Source organism: Papaver somniferum, chromosome 1 (assembly GCF_003573695.1).
Source record: "Papaver somniferum cultivar HN1 chromosome 1, ASM357369v1, whole genome shotgun sequence".
NCBI classification, from domain to species: Eukaryota; Viridiplantae; Streptophyta; class Magnoliopsida; order Ranunculales; family Papaveraceae; genus Papaver; species Papaver somniferum.
The window spans coordinates 210,561,364-210,579,129 of NC_039358.1; the positions used below are offsets into that span (position 1 = coordinate 210,561,364).

General features: G+C 38.0%; 1 protein-coding gene, 2 long non-coding RNA genes and 1 other non-coding gene across 4 annotated transcripts; 1 reads left to right on the forward strand and 3 right to left on the reverse strand.

The window, feature by feature from the left end:
- Window positions 1-9,209: 9,209 nt before the first annotated feature.
- Window positions 9,210-9,281, reverse strand: TRNAW-CCA. Its single transcript has one exon. It is a non-coding gene; the product is annotated as a tRNA-Trp (tRNA).
- Window positions 9,282-10,070: 789 nt separating this feature from the next.
- Window positions 10,071-11,629, reverse strand: LOC113314976 (ubiquitin-like-specific protease ESD4). The gene has a single exon (XM_026563307.1). The coding sequence runs from the start codon at window positions 11,343-11,345 to the stop codon at window positions 10,344-10,346; it is 1,002 nt and encodes a 333-aa protein (XP_026419092.1). The 5' UTR covers window positions 11,346-11,629; the 3' UTR covers window positions 10,071-10,343.
- Window positions 11,630-11,788: 159 nt separating this feature from the next.
- On the forward strand, window positions 11,789-13,259 carry LOC113314988. The gene is made up of 2 exons (XR_003342652.1): window positions 11,789-12,087; window positions 12,829-13,259. It is a non-coding gene; the product is annotated as an uncharacterized LOC113314988 (long non-coding RNA).
- Window positions 13,260-13,369: 110 nt separating this feature from the next.
- Window positions 13,370-14,815, reverse strand: LOC113314994. Its single transcript, XR_003342666.1, has 4 exons — window positions 14,699-14,815; window positions 14,274-14,492; window positions 14,068-14,172; window positions 13,370-13,827 (listed from the first exon to the last, which is right to left on the reverse strand). It is a non-coding gene; the product is annotated as an uncharacterized LOC113314994 (long non-coding RNA).
- Window positions 14,816-17,766: the final 2,951 nt, after the last annotated feature.

Sequence of the window (17,766 nt, forward strand, 5' to 3'; positions counted from 1 at the left end):
TCTCTGAAACAAAGCAGAAACATGGAAAACTTTTAAATTCCATGCAACAGCTTAATATTCAGAATTATTGGCATGTCAATCCTGGAGGGGCTAGTGGTACTGCTGGAGGACTAGTAATGATATGGAAGAGAAATCTTGATGTTGAAATTATGGACTATTCCATTCACCATATCAATGCTACCATCAAGCCTACCAGTGGCCCCTCTTGGCTTTTTACTGGTTTTTATGGCAGCCCTTATGATACTCCAAGTAAACTTCACTCTTGGAAAGCCTTGGAAACAACTGCTACCAATCACTCCCTCCCTTGGTTGGTCATTGGGGATTTCAATTTCATCTTGCATGATAATGAAAAATACAGTACTCAACCATTGGACAGTGTAGAAGCTAATATCTTTAGTAACAAAATATTGGACTTGGATCTAATTGGCTTGCCAGTACAGGCTGCCCTTTCACTTGGTCCAATAAGAGAAGTGGTCTTGCTCTCACTGAGCAGAGATTGGATAGAGGTCTTGCCACTGAATCCTGGCTTCTCTTATATCCAAACTCCACTATCACTAATCTTTTAGAAATTGGATCTGATCACCACCCCATTCTTATTAACACTAATCCTCATTGGTGTACTGGTAAAATTCCTTTCAAGTTCTTTGGTCCCTGGTTGGACCATAAGGACTGTAAGAATATTGTTCTGGAATGCTGGCAAAGAAATTTTTCTTGTTCTAGTGCTTTCCTCATTGCTAGAAAGCTCAAAGACATTAAGCTGAAACTTAAAGTTTGGAACAAAGAAGTGTATGGCGACATAAAGTCAAATATTGAAGAAAATAAGCAACATCTACATTGGCTACAAGAAAACTACTTCAAGCACAACAGAGGTGAAGCTTTAAAAACTGCAAATCAAGTTCTCAGATAATGGCAATACATTGAAGAAAAATTCTGGAAGACAAAAAGCAGAGATCAATTCATCAAATTAGGGGATAAGAGTACAAGTTATTTCCATAGAACTACAAAATGCAGATTAAGAAGAAACAAGATAGATTCTATACAAGACTGTACTGGAAATTGGATTGAGGATTACCAAGAAATAAAACAATGTTTCACCAACCATTTTTATTAGATGGCTACTGCTGAATCTCCTGACATGAACCCTGAAATCATTAACCTCATCCCTACAATTGTCATCAATGTTGATAACAACATTCTCAACAGAATTCCTGAAAATCATGAGGTCAAAGCTATTCTTTTTAGCATGGCCAAAGATAAAGCTCCAGGTCCAGATGGTTTTCCACCAAACTTCTTCCAAGCCAACTGGGACATTGTAGGAGAAGACTTAGTTAAAATGGTACAACATTTCTTCAAGTCTGGGCATCTTCTCAAAGAAATGAATTCCACTTTTATATCCCTGATACCAAAAATTGAAAACCCAACTTGTCCCAGCCACTTCAGACCCATTAGTCTCTGCAACACCACCTACAAAATAATATTCAAACTTCTAGCTCAAAGAATGAAACCTCTTCTCAACAAAATCATATCCCCCTACCAGTCTGCCTTTATACCTGGAAGACAAATTGTTGATAATATAGTTATAGCCCATGAAATTATTCACTACATGAGAACCAGAAAAGGTCTCAAAGGCAATAAAGGAACCATGGGGATCAAGATTGATATGGCCAAAGCTTTTGATAGAGTGGATTGGAAATTTCTTCATACCATTATGACTAAAATTGGCTTTGACTCTGAATGGTGTAACAAAATTATGCAGTGCATCTCCACTACTTCTTCAGCTGTCCTGATAAATGGATCCCCTGATAAATTATTTAATCCCTCTAGAGGTCTCATACAAGGGGATCCTCTATCCCCATACTTGTTTCTTTTCTGCATGGAAGCTTTGTCCAGAACTCTATCTCATGCTGAAGACTTGGGCATCATCTCTGGAGTAAAAATATACAAGAATGCTTCATCTATAAACCATCTTCTTTTTGCTGATGACTGTATGGTATTCTGCAAAGCAAATCCTACTGAAGCCCAAAACCTCAAGGACATCCTCAACATCTTTGGAGATACTTCTGGTCAACTCATCAACTTCAGCAAATCTGGTATCTTCTTCAGCAAAGACACTGACCCAGCTCTAATGTCTCATATATGCAATCTGCTAGGAGTTCAAGCTCTCCCCCTAAATGACAAATATTTAGGCTCTCCTCTATTTACTCACAGAAGCAAAATCCAATCTTTCAAACCATAAGTGGATAAGATGAAGAGAAACCTTTCAAGTTGGAAGAATTCCCCTCTAAATCCAGCTGGAAGAGAAGTTATAATAAAATCTGTCACCTCCACAGCCAGCATTTATCAAATGAACTGCTTCAGAATACCTAAGCAAACTTGTCAAGATATGAAAAACTTACAAAGAGATTTATTTTGGGGGAAAAATCTGGAACACCCCACTGGGTTTTACCCAAAAGCTTGGAAATCTATATGCAAACCAAAGGATCTTGGTGGATTAGGGTTCATGAATATGGAACTCTTCAATAGTTCCATGATAACAAAAATAAGATGGAGGCTGGAACAGGATAAGAACTCTCTCTGGTACAAATAGATGGATGTCAAATACTTATTGGGGAGAAATGTTTCTAAACATGAATACCAAAGCCAAAGATGGAGACTCATGGATTTGGAAAGGGGTTCTTGAAGGAATTCAGAATATACAACACCACTGTATCTGGAGAATAGGCAATGGTAACAAAATCAAAATCTGGGAGGACCTTTGGATACCTGACTCAACTGACAAGCTCACAAAGACTGCAAACTGCCCTACTGATATACAGTTGCTTGCTCGTTTAATGTCAGATCAAAAGGAATGGAATTTCCAACTCATTCAGCAAAATTTCAGTCTTGGTACTGCTCAAGTCATTAGTGATCTTGTTATCCACTCCAGAGAAGAAGACAGCATGCACTGGAAACTCAACAACACAGGAAAATTCTCTGTTAAAGATTTGTACAAAGCCAAAATAGAGAACCTGTATAGAAATTATCATACAACAAGAAACTGGGGAGCTATATGGAACTTGGAAGTGGCACCAACCATTAAAATCTTTCTCTGAAAATGCGCTCATGAAATCCTCCCAACTAATGTTAAAACTGCAAGCATTCTCCACTATATTGATCCCATATGCAAAATATGAAATAGTGGGGAGGAGACAATGACACACATGTTCCTCAACTGCCATGCTGCCACTGAGGTTTGGAAGCACATGTTAGGTGGAAATCATGGTCTTTTTGATCACCAAACTCTTTTCATGGATTGGTTCAATAGTTGGTTTCAAAATGCTAGCTGCAGCGACAATACCTGCACTTATGCAACCACTTGCTGGTTCATATGGAAGGCTAGATGTGATCTAGTATTCCAAAACATTACTCCAAATGCTAAGAATACAACTCTCAGTATACAACAACATCTATGTGATCATAACAGAATCCACACTTTGCCCTACCATGCTCTGAATACTCAGGGGCATACTTATGATACTGATCCCCATATAACAACAACGGGAAATTATGTTGGGATCCCTCCTCAAAAGCAGACTTTTGGTTTCTTAATCAAAATCTGCACTATTCAGGATCCTAACACTTATCAGTTCTTCTCAGCACTAACTATCGCTGATTTTGCAGGAAACTATGTTGATAGCAGAGGACACACAGGTCAATAGGGAGCAGGAGGAGCAGACTTAGCGTTTGAGTGGGCAGAGAAAAAGCAGCACATGAACATTGAAATACAAGCTAAAACCAATGAAATTCTGGAACACTTCAATGCTCTATATCTCAAAGCTATAAAGGGAAGATTCAGCAGGAATTATCATAAGGAAAAACAAACATTGAATGAAGCAACAGTCTTAAATGTAAAACCTATATCTTTTGTTTTAATGGGTTTTAAACTTCTTCATAAAACCCAAAATCTCCAAGCTCTAAACTTGGCTATTACTTGTAAAAACCTTAGCAGTGGGTCTGATGTTTTTCAAAACAAAGACACCACTAGCATTGCTATCAATCTATTACCTTAGGCTCTGCCTGAGTTTTCTGATAAACTTCTGCAAACTAGACCCCTTAGGTTTTTGGGTATATCACATCCATAGCCATCTTAAATTTCTTGGACACACTAACACTAGACTCAAACAATACACAGCCGAATCACCAATCTTAAATCTACCATCGACATGGTACACACAAGCGAGCACAACCTGTTCAGCCCGTTCATGAAAATGCTCATTGCTCAGCAACAAATTCTTGGAAATGCTTCGGTCATGTAATTGGATTTCACTACTGATATATATGCAAAAACCAATGGTGGGCAGTTTTGGTGATGCAGCAGCACTGATTGACAAAATGTTCCTTAGATTTGATACATACTAGTATTATTTTATTTGACTCAGTTGCAACAGCGGTGAGTGATGAGTTTTCTACCTATATCCCTATCCTGGTGCCAGGCGAGGATGTTACTGGTCTGAGCTCTTTTGGTGTCCTATAAAACGTTTTCTATTGTAATAAAACGGTCACTGGATAACACATGGCCAAAACTCGTTTTCCAGGCACTTCTTAGTAACGTAAAGTGTAACCGGAGTGTAAAAACAATATTAAACAGCGAACTGTTTTTTGTCAGAAGAGCCACACGCGTCCATTAAGAAGCAGCAGGTGTTACCTCTCTTTACTGTACACGTTGGAATGCGTTCAAAAGCTCATCTTCTGCCATGCATTTTCCCCATGCACTCAGACACACATCATCCTGCTTCTCTCTCTATCATTACTCACTCACACCATCACCACCACCACCATCTCCAATCAGAGCAAGACTCTCTCCTTTCTTGTAAACGACGACTTTGATTCTCAGCTCAGGAGATATTCCACCACAGGACAGGACCCTAGTAGTAACAGCAAACAGTTGTGTTTACAAGGTAATAATAATTAATATAATCTTTGTTTTTTAAAGTTTTAATTTGTTTCATGTACTTAATCTGATTTATTGATTTGGACTACTGTTATTATTGTTGTTGTTGGTGGTGGTGGTGGTGTAGGAGGATGGATGAGAATATGGAATGGAATGAAAATTATGAAATTGAAGAAGAAGAAGAGTTTAAACCTGTAGAAGAAAGCAAAGTGAGCTGGATGATGAAAAAAGGATGGAACGTAGGGAAGAAAGTCATGATAACAGGAGCAACAATCTCAGCTGCTCCAATTGTCCTTCCTCCTTTAATGATTTATTCAACTATTGGGTTCGCTTTTGCTGTTCCTTTTGGTTTTGTTTTTGGGAGTTATGCTTGTACAGAGAAACTCATGAGCAAGTTGTTATGGAGACCTGAATTTGAAGAACAATACCAAGGAGAATTAGTAGAAGAAGAAGATGGTGGTTATTATGGAGAGGGTGTGATGAGGATGGATGAGGAGGAAAGGAGATTCATTGAAGATACAAAAGGAACTTTAGAAACTAGAATTGAGTTTGTTGGAGGAGGAGAAGAAAATTTGGGGCTTGGTGTAGAACCTGTGAAGGTGGAGGAAGCGAGAGGGGATGAAGAAATGGGGGATTCTACTGGTGGTGGTGGGAACAGTTTTGGAGAAGGGGAAATTCTTGAAAATGTGGGGTTTGGTGTAGAACCTGTGAAGGTGGAGGAAGTGAAAGGGGATGAAGAAATGGGGGCTTCTACTGGTGGTGGTGGGAACAGTTTTGGAGAAGGGGAAATTCTTGAAAATGTTTACCGTGTAGGTGATATCGAAGAGGTGGACAATTTGAGAAGAAGGATGGAGGAGTTTGGAGGAAATGAAATTTTAGAAGATGGGAGAGTACTACCAATAGAAGTTGTAGAATGGAATATGGCTCATGTTGTAGTAGAGGACCAACCGGTGAGAGGAGTAGTAAGTGATGAGATTGAAGAGATTGGGGTTAGTGAGGACAATTTGGATAAGGTCTTAGAAGATGAGCAGGAGAGGGCTGATGTGAATTTGGATAATGGTGAGAATACTGAAGAAGAGAATTTAGCTAGGGAAAGATATGGAGATGTGGAAGAAAGCCGAGATGCGGGAGATGTAAATGTAAGGGTGGAAGAAGAGGAGACACTACCCTTAGAGAACATGAAGGGGAAGGTTAGAGAAGAAATTGAAGTGGAGGGTCCAATAGAGACGAATGTGGAGAACATTGAAGAAGGCATGGAGCCAGTCGGAGCGGAAGTAGAAGTTTCTGCACAGAATGATTTCACTGAAGATATTAAGGAGGAAGACATTCAGTATGAGGTTCTACAAGATGATGAGCAGAAGATTGTAAGCGAATTTTTGAATGATGGTGAAGAGAAAAATTCAGTGGGTGGTGTGAATGGTGATGTGGAAGAAGAAGAGGAGAGACCTTTACTAGATGTGAAGGAAATGGGTGGACAAGAAATTGAGGAGGAGAATCCATTTAACATGAATGTGGAGGACTTGCAAGAAGGGCAGTACGTTGGGGCCGAGGTAGTGGCAGAAGAAAATGTGGATGAGAGGAGTTTGGTCAAGGACATAGCAGGGGATGAGAAGCCTGTCTATGAGATGCATCCTTTTGGAGAGGACATAAGTTCTGAATTGAATTTTGATGATGTTGCACAAGAAGAGAATTACATTGTTATAGAGGAAGGAAACCGGGTAATAGGTGCTGATAGAGTGGTCGAAGCAGAAAGGAGAGCTAATGAAGAAAATGTTGACAGTCTTGTCAGAGAGGAACCTTTGATGTCTGAGAAGCTGGACGACAAAGTAAATGAGAAAGCAATTAGCACACCAGAGGGTATTATCATTATAAGTGGAGATGATCAAAATGTGAATGAGCACAAAAAAGAGGAGATGCCAGTAGAAGAGGCACGAGGTATTCGGTTTGAAGAAGAAACTCCAGTGGCGAGAGAAACCAGAGCTGGCGAAGTTGTGGATGACGGGGGAGTGGCTGATGAAAGGGAAGATGAGGGATTCACTGATGTCATGGCACTGAGGGAGAAGAAGCCTTTAAGGGAGAATTCAGAAGCATGGGATGCGAGAGAGGCTGCTGATGAAAGTGGACTTCATTTGTATGAGGAACACGATGTGTATGGGGATAATTACGCTTCAGAGTCAAAGGATGCGAGAGACATTTCTGATGAAAGTGGACTTCATATATACAATGAAAACGCTGTATATGGTGATAATTACGCGTCAGCAACAAAGGATGCAAGAGAGATTGCTGATGAAAGTGGATTTCATTTGTATGATGAAAACTATGTATATGGTGATAATTATGCATCAGCGGCCGATGAAGCTCATGAAGATGAAGTGTCACCTATGAGTACTTCATATGATTCTTCTCCATTAAACAAGTTGGATAGCCAGAGTCGAACAGTTAATGGGTCTGCAGTTGAGGAGCAACCTTCAGATAGCTTGCACGAGGAAAATGCAGACTCTATGGTAGTTAATGGATTTGCAGTTAAGGAGCAACCTTCAGACCACTTGCGCGAGGAAATAGCAGACTCTGCGGTCTGTCCTATTCCATCAGATGTAGCTGATGGAGGTTCTGCTAAAGAGTCGGAGGGAGTTGTCATAAGAAGTGGAGATGATGAAGATGTGGATGTGCACAAAGGAGAGGAGATGCCAAAAGGGGAGACTCCAGGAATTCAAAAAGATAACTCAATAGAAGAAAGTACTCAAATGACAAGAGCGAGGGGAGGTGGAAACATCATGGATGAAGTCCGTGATAAAGATGTAAAGAAACCAGTGGAGGAGTCAGCGGGAAAGATGGAAGTCGGTGGAATTGAAGAAAGTGGTGCCAAAATTGTAATTCCGGAAAAAAGTGGAGTGTTCGCAGAGAGGAAAGATTTGGGAATCGCTGATAGCTTGGCACTGAAGGAGAAGAAACCTGTCAGGGAGACTGAAATGGCGGCTCTTCGTTCTGCAACAGATGGAACTCATGAAGATGAAGTATTACCCGTCGGTACTCCATATTATTCTTCTGCACCCAACTCTGCCCTGGACAATCAGAGTCATTCAGTGAATGGAGCTGCAGTTGAGAAGCAACACGAGGAACTAGCAGATTCTGTACTCCATCCTATTCCATCCAAAGTAGCTGAGCATGGATCTGTGAAAGAGGCATCCATGAAGAACAAAAATATTCCTTCTGAACAGGTGAGGGCTATAAGCAATGTTTTCTCAAATCGTCTTTTCATATTTTTCGTAAAAGAATCTGATGTTTCGTCTTTATACTTCTATTTCCTTGCTCTCGCGGATAGCCTTGAGATGAATTTGTACGCAATCCTGTTTAAGTGCATAAGCGTATAAATCTACTTTTACTTTAAACTGCGGTACAGACTTGGGAAAACTTATACATGAGTCTCCATTAAATGTTTTACATAAATAAAAATGATTCTTGTGATACATTTTGAACATGACAGCTCATTTCCTACATTCACATTGCATTGGTGTTGCTTGTTGTTGTTTTTTTTTACCTGTTGCATCTAGGTCATTTACAGTGAAGAAAAGATATGGGAAAAGATTGGTGCACTGCGGAAAATAGTTGGTTACCAAGCTGTCATGCAAACAACCTGCATTGAAGAACTTAAAGCTCTCTACATTTTCACAGGCGTGGAGCCACCATTTGCATTCAAGGATCCAGCTGATCTTGAAGAAATCAATGATAAGCTTCGTCTCCTCATGTTGATAGTTGGTGTCAAATAAGTGTTTGGCTTAATAAAAGGAGATTGTTTTGATGAAATAAATTCTGCAGTTCTGGTTAATATGGTGGATTCTTAAATGCCTAACACCGGTGTTTAATTTCTTTAATCTGTTGCATTCATAAAGTGATTACGAAAAAGTTTAACGGGTAAGCTGTGATGAACTGTATAGGGACCGTTCATGCTTGTAATATGTCGAAAGCACAACATGGTAGAAGCCTTTGCTGATGCCTTGGTTGAGCAGGACCCGTAGATAAATCTTCTCAGGCATATATTAGAGTATTACGGATTGTTAGCATTTACTTGAAAAACCAAATGCTGCAGAGTTAGGCTTATTGCAGTTGCAGAAGAACAAAGCTTATTGCAGTTGCAGAACTAGTATATCCCTTCTGAAGTCTGAATTAAAATGTTGCATATTTACTTATACCAATTCACCAGGGATTTTTGATACAAATTCCTCACCTAGAGCATGAGGAATGGAACCAAGGCACTCGATGAAGAAGTGCAAAAAAAATATGAACCTGACGTGAATCGAACACGCAACCTTCTGATCTGGAGTCAGACGCGCTACCATTGCGCCACAGATCCTACGTTGTGCATTTTCCAGGTAAGAAAAAGGATAATATCCATAATTAGCGTTCAGTTTCAGAACATGAGCCTGAGATATTATGCTGTAAAGAAGAGCACGGAACCCATTTGTCCATACTGTATCTGCAAAAACTATAATGAACTGTGAGACCGTCAATTAAAGTCCATTGAAAATTTACACGACTTGTGCAGTATTTCTTCTCGACCTTTCGAGGTTCAGTCTTCACAAATATGCTAGCTCCAAGTAGCCTGTATAGTACCAATAAGTTCATTGAAAATGACCAACTAGCAAATATCTGCAAACACGGCACTTGAATTGATTTCTTCGTACCATAGGGTGAATAATTTTAGTCAGGGGAAAATGGCATATTATGAATTTCAGGCACGAATGTTTATCAGTAGCATTATGACCCACACCCAGAACTGTTTATCAGTAACCACTCTAGACCGCATCAATTTCAGATGCGAATGGCGTCAGGAAACTGTGGAATGTGCGGCTTATATCTTCAATGAAAACCATTACACTATGATTACCATTGGCGACTAGTCCACCAGCATCTTGGCTTTGAAAATTCATGAAGGCTTCCTGAGGCTTAAAAAAGCTGGGCGGCTGAGCCTATATAAATTCTGCAGGGAACACACCTTATTTTTTGTTCTCCAATTTCATGCTTAAATCGTACGTCTTGGTACCGGCTAGACAAACAGGCAGAGGCTGCAACCAAATCACCAACTCACCTTAACCTACAAGCAGAGCATGAGAAACTCAAGAAACCAGTGAGGCTCAATACATAAACAATATCTGACATGTAAAATCCTTATTTTCGGTGAAAAAACATGATAAATTTCTTTACAATTGTAGAGGAATAAAACTAGCGCGACTATTCATACATCACATTCTCCTCACAGGGAGAAACTACTGCAAAAAAAAGTTATAGACACTCGAAAGTTCAGAGAGGAATGAAACAGAAGCGTCTATGAGGATAGCTTCTCATGGTCTTCAGAGACGGTACAACTTATGATATCATGTCTGCAGTTTACTAAGTTGGTTGATGTTCTCATAATTCAATCGGCCCTTAACCTCAAAATTTCCTTGGCCGTCCTAAGCCGAAAATACGCCATATGCTTCTGATTAAACCACAGTACAAGTCCTCTACTGTAAAAATCGATATACTTGAGCACAAACATGCCACAATCACACCCATTTTCTTGCCCAGGAAGATCTTCGACATATTCAAATTTCCAAGTGCTGATATCAACTTCTTCTCCACTCTTATCCTTTACCTCGTCCACATAATACCTAGCCAGAACATTAAAAACATCGTTGTCCACGCCTTTAAGTGAATCGAGATACTGAAACTTCTTATCCTTCTTGTTAATTACTCCTAAACACCAATGCATTTTATCCTTCTGATGTATCGGCACAAATATCTTATCACACTCGATAAGACCATACCCAATCTTCTTTTGCATAGTCCATCTCTTGACAGCTTTATAATCATAACCGTTCACCCCACCAGCCAATTGCTGGTAAAAGAACGGATTGAAAAAATGACATTTCAAGAACTTCCCCGGCTCTCTCTTCTCCCTCTCCTTAAGCAATTCAAGATACACAGATATAACCTCATCATTCAACCAACGCCGAGGCCCCAAGCATTGCAGTATTTCTCCAGTAATCTTAATATCCCCATATACCACTAAGACATCTTGGCTGTGATGCGGAGAAAGTGCAAGTTCAACTTCATTCTTCTCCTCATCTGTGAGTTCAGCAAAGAGTTCTTCCAATTCACTCTTCCCCTCGGACTTCTTCTTCCCTTCCAGCACCTCAATTTCATCATCCTCATCTACTACCACTAATTCATCAACACCGCCGTCTTCATCATCATCAACAGAGATTACATCCTTCACCACTTGTTCCTCTTTCTCCCTGTTGTTTCTCTTGTTACCTCCAAAAAAAGGCCGCCTAAATGTCTCAAGTACAGAATTTTTGGTCTTTCCACAAGTAGCTACTAGATTTTCAATAAATATATCCATCTCATCCTCCGAATCAGGATAATCAACTAACATGTGAACCACCAGTATTGTGAAACCCTAAGTTTAACTTCTCTAAGGAAATCAATCGCTTAGTTTATATTTGAGCTCTCTAAAATTAAATAAACTAGTAGTATAAATAAAACCCTAGATTTCTTCAAAATCAAGAACAGATGCTGGAGATTGAACAGAATTTAAATTAAAAGATAATCGTTACCACGTTTCCGATCTCCAAAATTCTTCGGATCATAAGCTCCCTCCTTAACGAAATCCCTAATCCCTTCACTTTCCAAATTTTAAAGAGTTTCCGATTCAGAGTATAAAAAGGCGTTTCGTAATTTTTTACAACACTAATTCTGTTCAGCCAACTAGTCAATCCCACTCGTCAAACCCACTGCTTATGTGGCAATAATTTGACTTGACTTTCTCGTCTTCTTCTTCAGGTTTTAATCCCTTTCAGATCAACTCTCACTCCGTAAAGCTATGAACTCATTCCGTATCAAAAAGAAAAAAAGAAAAAAGAAAAAAAGAAAAAAAAAACTACGAGCTCACTTTAATACAGGAGCGTTTGAGAAGGAGAGGGTTGAATAGATGGAAGGAATCAAAAACGAAGACTTGCTCTCCTTCATGTTCACAAATAATAAACCCTAATCTCCCTTTTCAATTTGTGTGTTCCTCAATTGTTTCGTGAATTTTATGCTCAAAAAGGAGTTCAAAACAACCAAACAAAAATCAATTTATCATGCAAAATTTCAACAATCAGATCCATCAAACAAAGGTATGTAGTATTTGAACAGGTCAGTGCAGCATCGAAATTTAAGATTTTAGCTTATATGGGTTTGTGAGAATTTATATCAATCTGTGTTCGGTGGTAGTGATAAACTTAAGCTGCCATTTGGTTTGTTTATCATTATTTGTGTTAGCTTGGTTAATTTTCCTACTCTAACTTGGTTAAACTTGATTGTGGTTTTATCATTATTTGTGTTTGCTCAATATGTCGAGCTGTGACCAATCGGATGCTTTATGGGACAGATGCATGAACTGATTTGAGTACTAGGGAAATGTTCATCACCGTCTGCAGTTGAAGGATTTTTAGTTATTCATTTCTTAATAAAGTTCTCATTTTCTGATTTAACTGAGATTGTGTATATGTGAGCTAGCATTGATAGTTATTATTTGAATTGCACCGAATTAGTATTTTGCATAATGAAATGTGTAGGATACAGCTATATTTAATGAGATGGTCTTGAACCCTTATGGCTGTCTTATATGTGTGATTGCGTCGTATCGGGCCATTTATGTTTGCTGTCAGAAACAAACAAGAAACCTATTCTTATTAGTTTAGAATGTGTGATCAAATGATGGCTACTAGGATTGTTATCACTTACCCTTATTATGGTTTGCACATAAAGTGGTTGGAGTGTGAATACGAGTTGTCATCTTTGAATTTCACTCGTTCATGATCTTATCTATGTTAGTATTCTGTACAGAAAATAACGAGTTATCCTTGTGATTACAGAAGGAAACCACAACCATCCTTTCGCCGCAAGACACATCATTGGATCAGACAACCACTGCAGCTGCTACTAGGCTCCTCTCAGGTTCAACCATCAGCAAACAGTCCCTTCTCTTCATCATCAAGACATCAACAGCTCCTTTATTCCCTTACACTACTAACATTGCTACCCTGTCAGCCTTCCGCACTCTAAACTGCACACTGGTTGGCTTATAACATTAAAGTTTTAATCTTTTCGTGGCTTAAAGTCTATCATCCTGCAACTGCAATACCCTTCAGCGACTGGAGTTGGTTTTGTACTTGATGTTCTTTTTGGGTTTTTTGATCATTAGAACTTGTCTGTATTGTTAATACATTGTACAGTTTTTCTTTTCTTTGTAATAGAAAATGTAAACTTTAAACGCCTACTTTAAAAGATATGGTATTTTTCCTTATGCTTAAGAATGTTCCTGTGTTAGGAGGTATGATGCTTTTAGAATTTGAGAAATATTAAACCAATAGAAACAGAATCATAATAAGTTCCAACTGTTTTAAATAACCACAGAAAGCAGAACCATATAAGTAATTTGATGAGTTTCTGCAGCAGTTACAGAAATGCAGCAAAGAGTTTGATTGATCCCTCATATTAAAGGGATAAGTAACATTCGACTGCAAATAGAGTAATGCAAGTTACATAATTTCCAGATAGAGCTAATTTTGCTTTCTGATAAATCCTTCATTGCTAAAGTTTGCTTGCAATGGAATCACATTATGCTCGTATATTGGTGCAGGAATCGCCAAATAGGGATTTCTTCATGGTTGAGGTACACCAAATGCAGGCAAGACACTTTCAACATGTCCCGAAAGTACTCCTTGTGCAGGTGAAACATTCCCAGAATGTTCGTAAGGTGCTCCATATGCAGTTATTGTGCTTCCAGTGTTTCCATAAGATGAAATTAGTGGTACCCGAAACTGTCTCGCTGTATTTTGTATGTTTTCGACTCTTTGCAGTTCAGCTAAGTTCTGTAAACATGGGAAAATTTGAAAATATGTCGGGTTAAAGGACATATAAAAACCCTGTTTACAATATAAGCAATATGAAAACGAAGACAGTACTCAATTTCATTGCCAGTACATAATAAGTTCAAGCATAGTAGTCTCTCTTAAGCATAGTAATCTCTTAAGGCACTCCGACTCAAAGGCATAGATAATTGTCTAAAAAGAAAAAATGGTAACAAAAGTAATACAAGTTTATATACTTACCAATAACTGGCCGTACCCTCCTCTATTAAGATTATTGGTTTCGGCTCCGCACGAAGACTGAAACGTACCCACCCAACTTTGTTGAGTCGAGATTTCTCCATTGGTCTAACAAATAGATATCGAAAGTTAAAATCACATAAGATTAACAATTCAAACATTTTCACAAGATTAAAGCATGAACAATCCAAAAGAAATTAGTTACTCACCTCTACGTTTTGTTTTCTATTACTGGCTTTTCTCTTATTCGACTTAACATTACTTACCAAGCTTTGCTGACTCCGGATTTCTTCATTGTTCTATCAAATAGGCATCAAAGTTAGACTAACAAATTATTTGATCATTTTGGTTACTGCCATCGTCCAATACACTACTGCAAATTTCAACTTCTTCATCACCTAATTCAACTCCATGATCTCCATCCATATCTGCGGATAAAACAACATAGATATGTTAGTATGCATTTTTTTTTCTAATCAAACCTATGTAAAAAGCTTATCTAGTATTTAAGATTTATAAACCCTACTGGTGATAAATAAATTGATTTAAGATCAATAAACCCTAGATAAAGATATCTCTTTTTTCCTAACAAAATGAACCAGATTTGAATAATACGAGATTGAATATAAGTTACCAGTAAGGAACTTCTTCTCCTCGTGAGAAAAGATTACCAGAGAAGTAAAAAATCGTTTCGCCCAAAAACTCAAGCCGATCGTGAAAAAAAGGAAAAAAGGGAGAAAACTAAATACAGTACGGCCAACCAAAAATGGGAGAAAATGGAAAAATCTAATATTAACAAAATTACAGAGTCAAGTCAAATTAATGCCACACAAACAGTGGGTTTGACGAGTGGGTTTGACTAGTTGGCTAAACATAATTATTGGTTTTACAATAACGGTCATATCCGTTATAATAGGTTTTGACGCCGACGGCCGTGAGTGCGAAAAACGCGTTACCAGGAAGGAAAACAAAACCCGAAAAACCGTTTTTTACATTTGTAACTTTTTCATTTTACGGAGAAATTCTTGGACTGATTTTAATTACCAAGTAGCGCAGGTTGGACTTGGTCAGGACGACGCCAAATTAACGTGCTTGCGGGAATTCTCTTGTGATCCAACTTATCAAGCGACTCGTATTGTCATGGGAACTTCTTTTTTTTAATATAGGAAAGATATATAAAACAACCATTATTGCTGGGCTCCCATCTTAACTTATCTTTACCTGCAAAAGGTATTCTGATCTTTAAAATTTCCTAGACTGTATTAGTATCAAATAAAGTGGAAATGATATCTAAGTTCCAGAATTTCAACTCATGGTTAATCAACTGACTCATATGCATCAAATTAGAAGAGCTAAATTGGGATGAGGGAGGTCTGTGCATATTAGAAATCCAGTTGTCCTTCCATATATGCACAACTTTACCATCACCAATTTCCCGAACATAAATTTTTTTAACAATTTCCAAACCTTTGCATATACCATTCCAGATCCAAGAACCCCCGTTTAGAGACACTGTCAATTAAAGGATTAAAGCCAGCAAAATACTTACCTCTAAGGATTTTAACCCAATCATCATTAGAACTTTCAATCATTCTCCAGGCTAGCTCGGTTAAAAGAGCAAGATTTAAAATCTCAGTTCTTCTAACGTTTAGGCCACCTAGTTCTTTTGGAAGGGCAATGTCTCTCCAACCTTTAATGTAACAACCTTTATCTCTCTCTTTTTTTTCTCACCAAAATCTCATTTGAAGACTATCTAATTTATCTATTAGCTCTTTTAGCACGGGAAAAACAGCTAGATGATGGCTATCTAGACTTCCTAGAACAGACTGGTTCATTACAGTTCTTTTGGAGGAGCAAGATAAGTTGGTTTTCAATGGGCAAGTCTACCCTTAGTGTTATCCAACAGGTGACTAAAGGAATCACATTTCCTTTTTTTGTAAGAGTAATGGAATACCAATGTACTTCTCATTTAGGGACATTCTTCTTATTCTAAGAATATTAGTTCTCTCATTCTTAACATTATTTGGAACTTTCTTGCTAAAAGCCAGTGCATATTTCTCAAAATTAATAGCCTGACCTGAGAACTGACTAAATTGATCAATAAGAGTAGCTAAATTCCTAGCATTTCTAGTTATTGCCTTAATGAAAATCAAGCAATCATCAGCAAAGAATAAGTGAGAGATAGAAGGACGGTGTTTATTTCCTTTAAATCCATGAATGAGGTTATCATTTTCAGCTTGAACCAAACCTCTTGATAAAGCTTCCATACAGAGAATGAAGAGGTATGGAGACAAGGGATCTCCTTGTCTCAAGCCTCTTTGAGGATAGTAAACTTTACCTGGAGCACTATTGAGAAGGATAGAGGTGGACTCTGTGGAAATGCATTGGTTGATTATGCTACACCAATCAGAAGAATACCCAAGCTTTTTGAGACTATCAAGAAGAAAAGACCATTTTATTTTGTCAAAAGCTTTTGACATATCAAGCTTTATTGCAACACATCCATTTTTTTTCTTAGTTTCTTTCATAGAATGAATTAGTTCATGTGCAATAATAATATTATCATGAATTAGTCTACCAGAAATGAAGGTTGTCTGAGCTGGAGATATGGTTTTATGTAATACACATTTTAGTCTGGAGGCTAACAGTTTTGATATTATTTTGTAAGACACATTGCACAAGCTAATTGGTCTAAAGTCCACAGCACTTTTAGGACAATTGCTCTTAGGAATTAGAGCAGTGAAATTGTGGTTCAACTGTTTCAGAATAAAGTGTGAATGAAAGAAAGATTGTACCATTTTTATAACTTCAGTGCCAACTGTTTCCCACCTCAATTGATAGTAGCATGGTGGGAAACCATCAGGCCCTGGAGTGGTCCAAGGTTTCATTTCAAAAAAAAAAAAACTTTATTTCATCACTAGTGGGTATAGCAGTTAACATGGATGTGTTTTTCTACTCATATTGCTAAAATGCCTTAACAATTCATTCTCAATGTCTTGTCTATCATCTAACCAGATTCTCATATTATTCTGTAAGGACTCAATCTGGGTCCTTTGTCTCCTACAATTAACTTTTTGATGGAAATAAGCAGTATTCCTATCATCTAAAAGCATAGCATCATCCTTACCTCTTTGTCTCCAGAAATCCTCTTCAACATCATACCAATATTTTTGTTTCTTTGTTAGTTCCTGAACCCTGTTGTCATTGTAATCTATACCATTTCGATTAATATTAGATAACTAAGATTCAAGATTAATAATTTGAGTATTGATATTGTCAAAATGCTGATAATTCCAATTTTTGAGACAGTATTTAGTAGAATGAAGGCAATTAGCAAGGATATAAGCATCAGAACCAGAGACATTACATTTCCATTCAGATTTGATTAGTTCGGAGCAAGTAGGATCTCTAAACCAAGATTTGTTTACTCTAAAAGGTTTTTTAGTATTGCATATCATTTTGCTAGTAATTAGCATAATTGGACAGTGGTCACTCTCTAGGACGGTTAAGTGATAAAGAGCAGCACCGGGATACCTAGTACACCAGTCATAAAAAATGAGACCCATATCCAATCTTTCTAGGATGAGTTCATCACCACTTCTTCTATTGGTCTAATTAAAAGGATTTCTTGTATAAGGCATGCTACTGAGACTATGATTATCTAGAAGGAGGTTATTAGCATCTATGTCACTTTGACTGTGG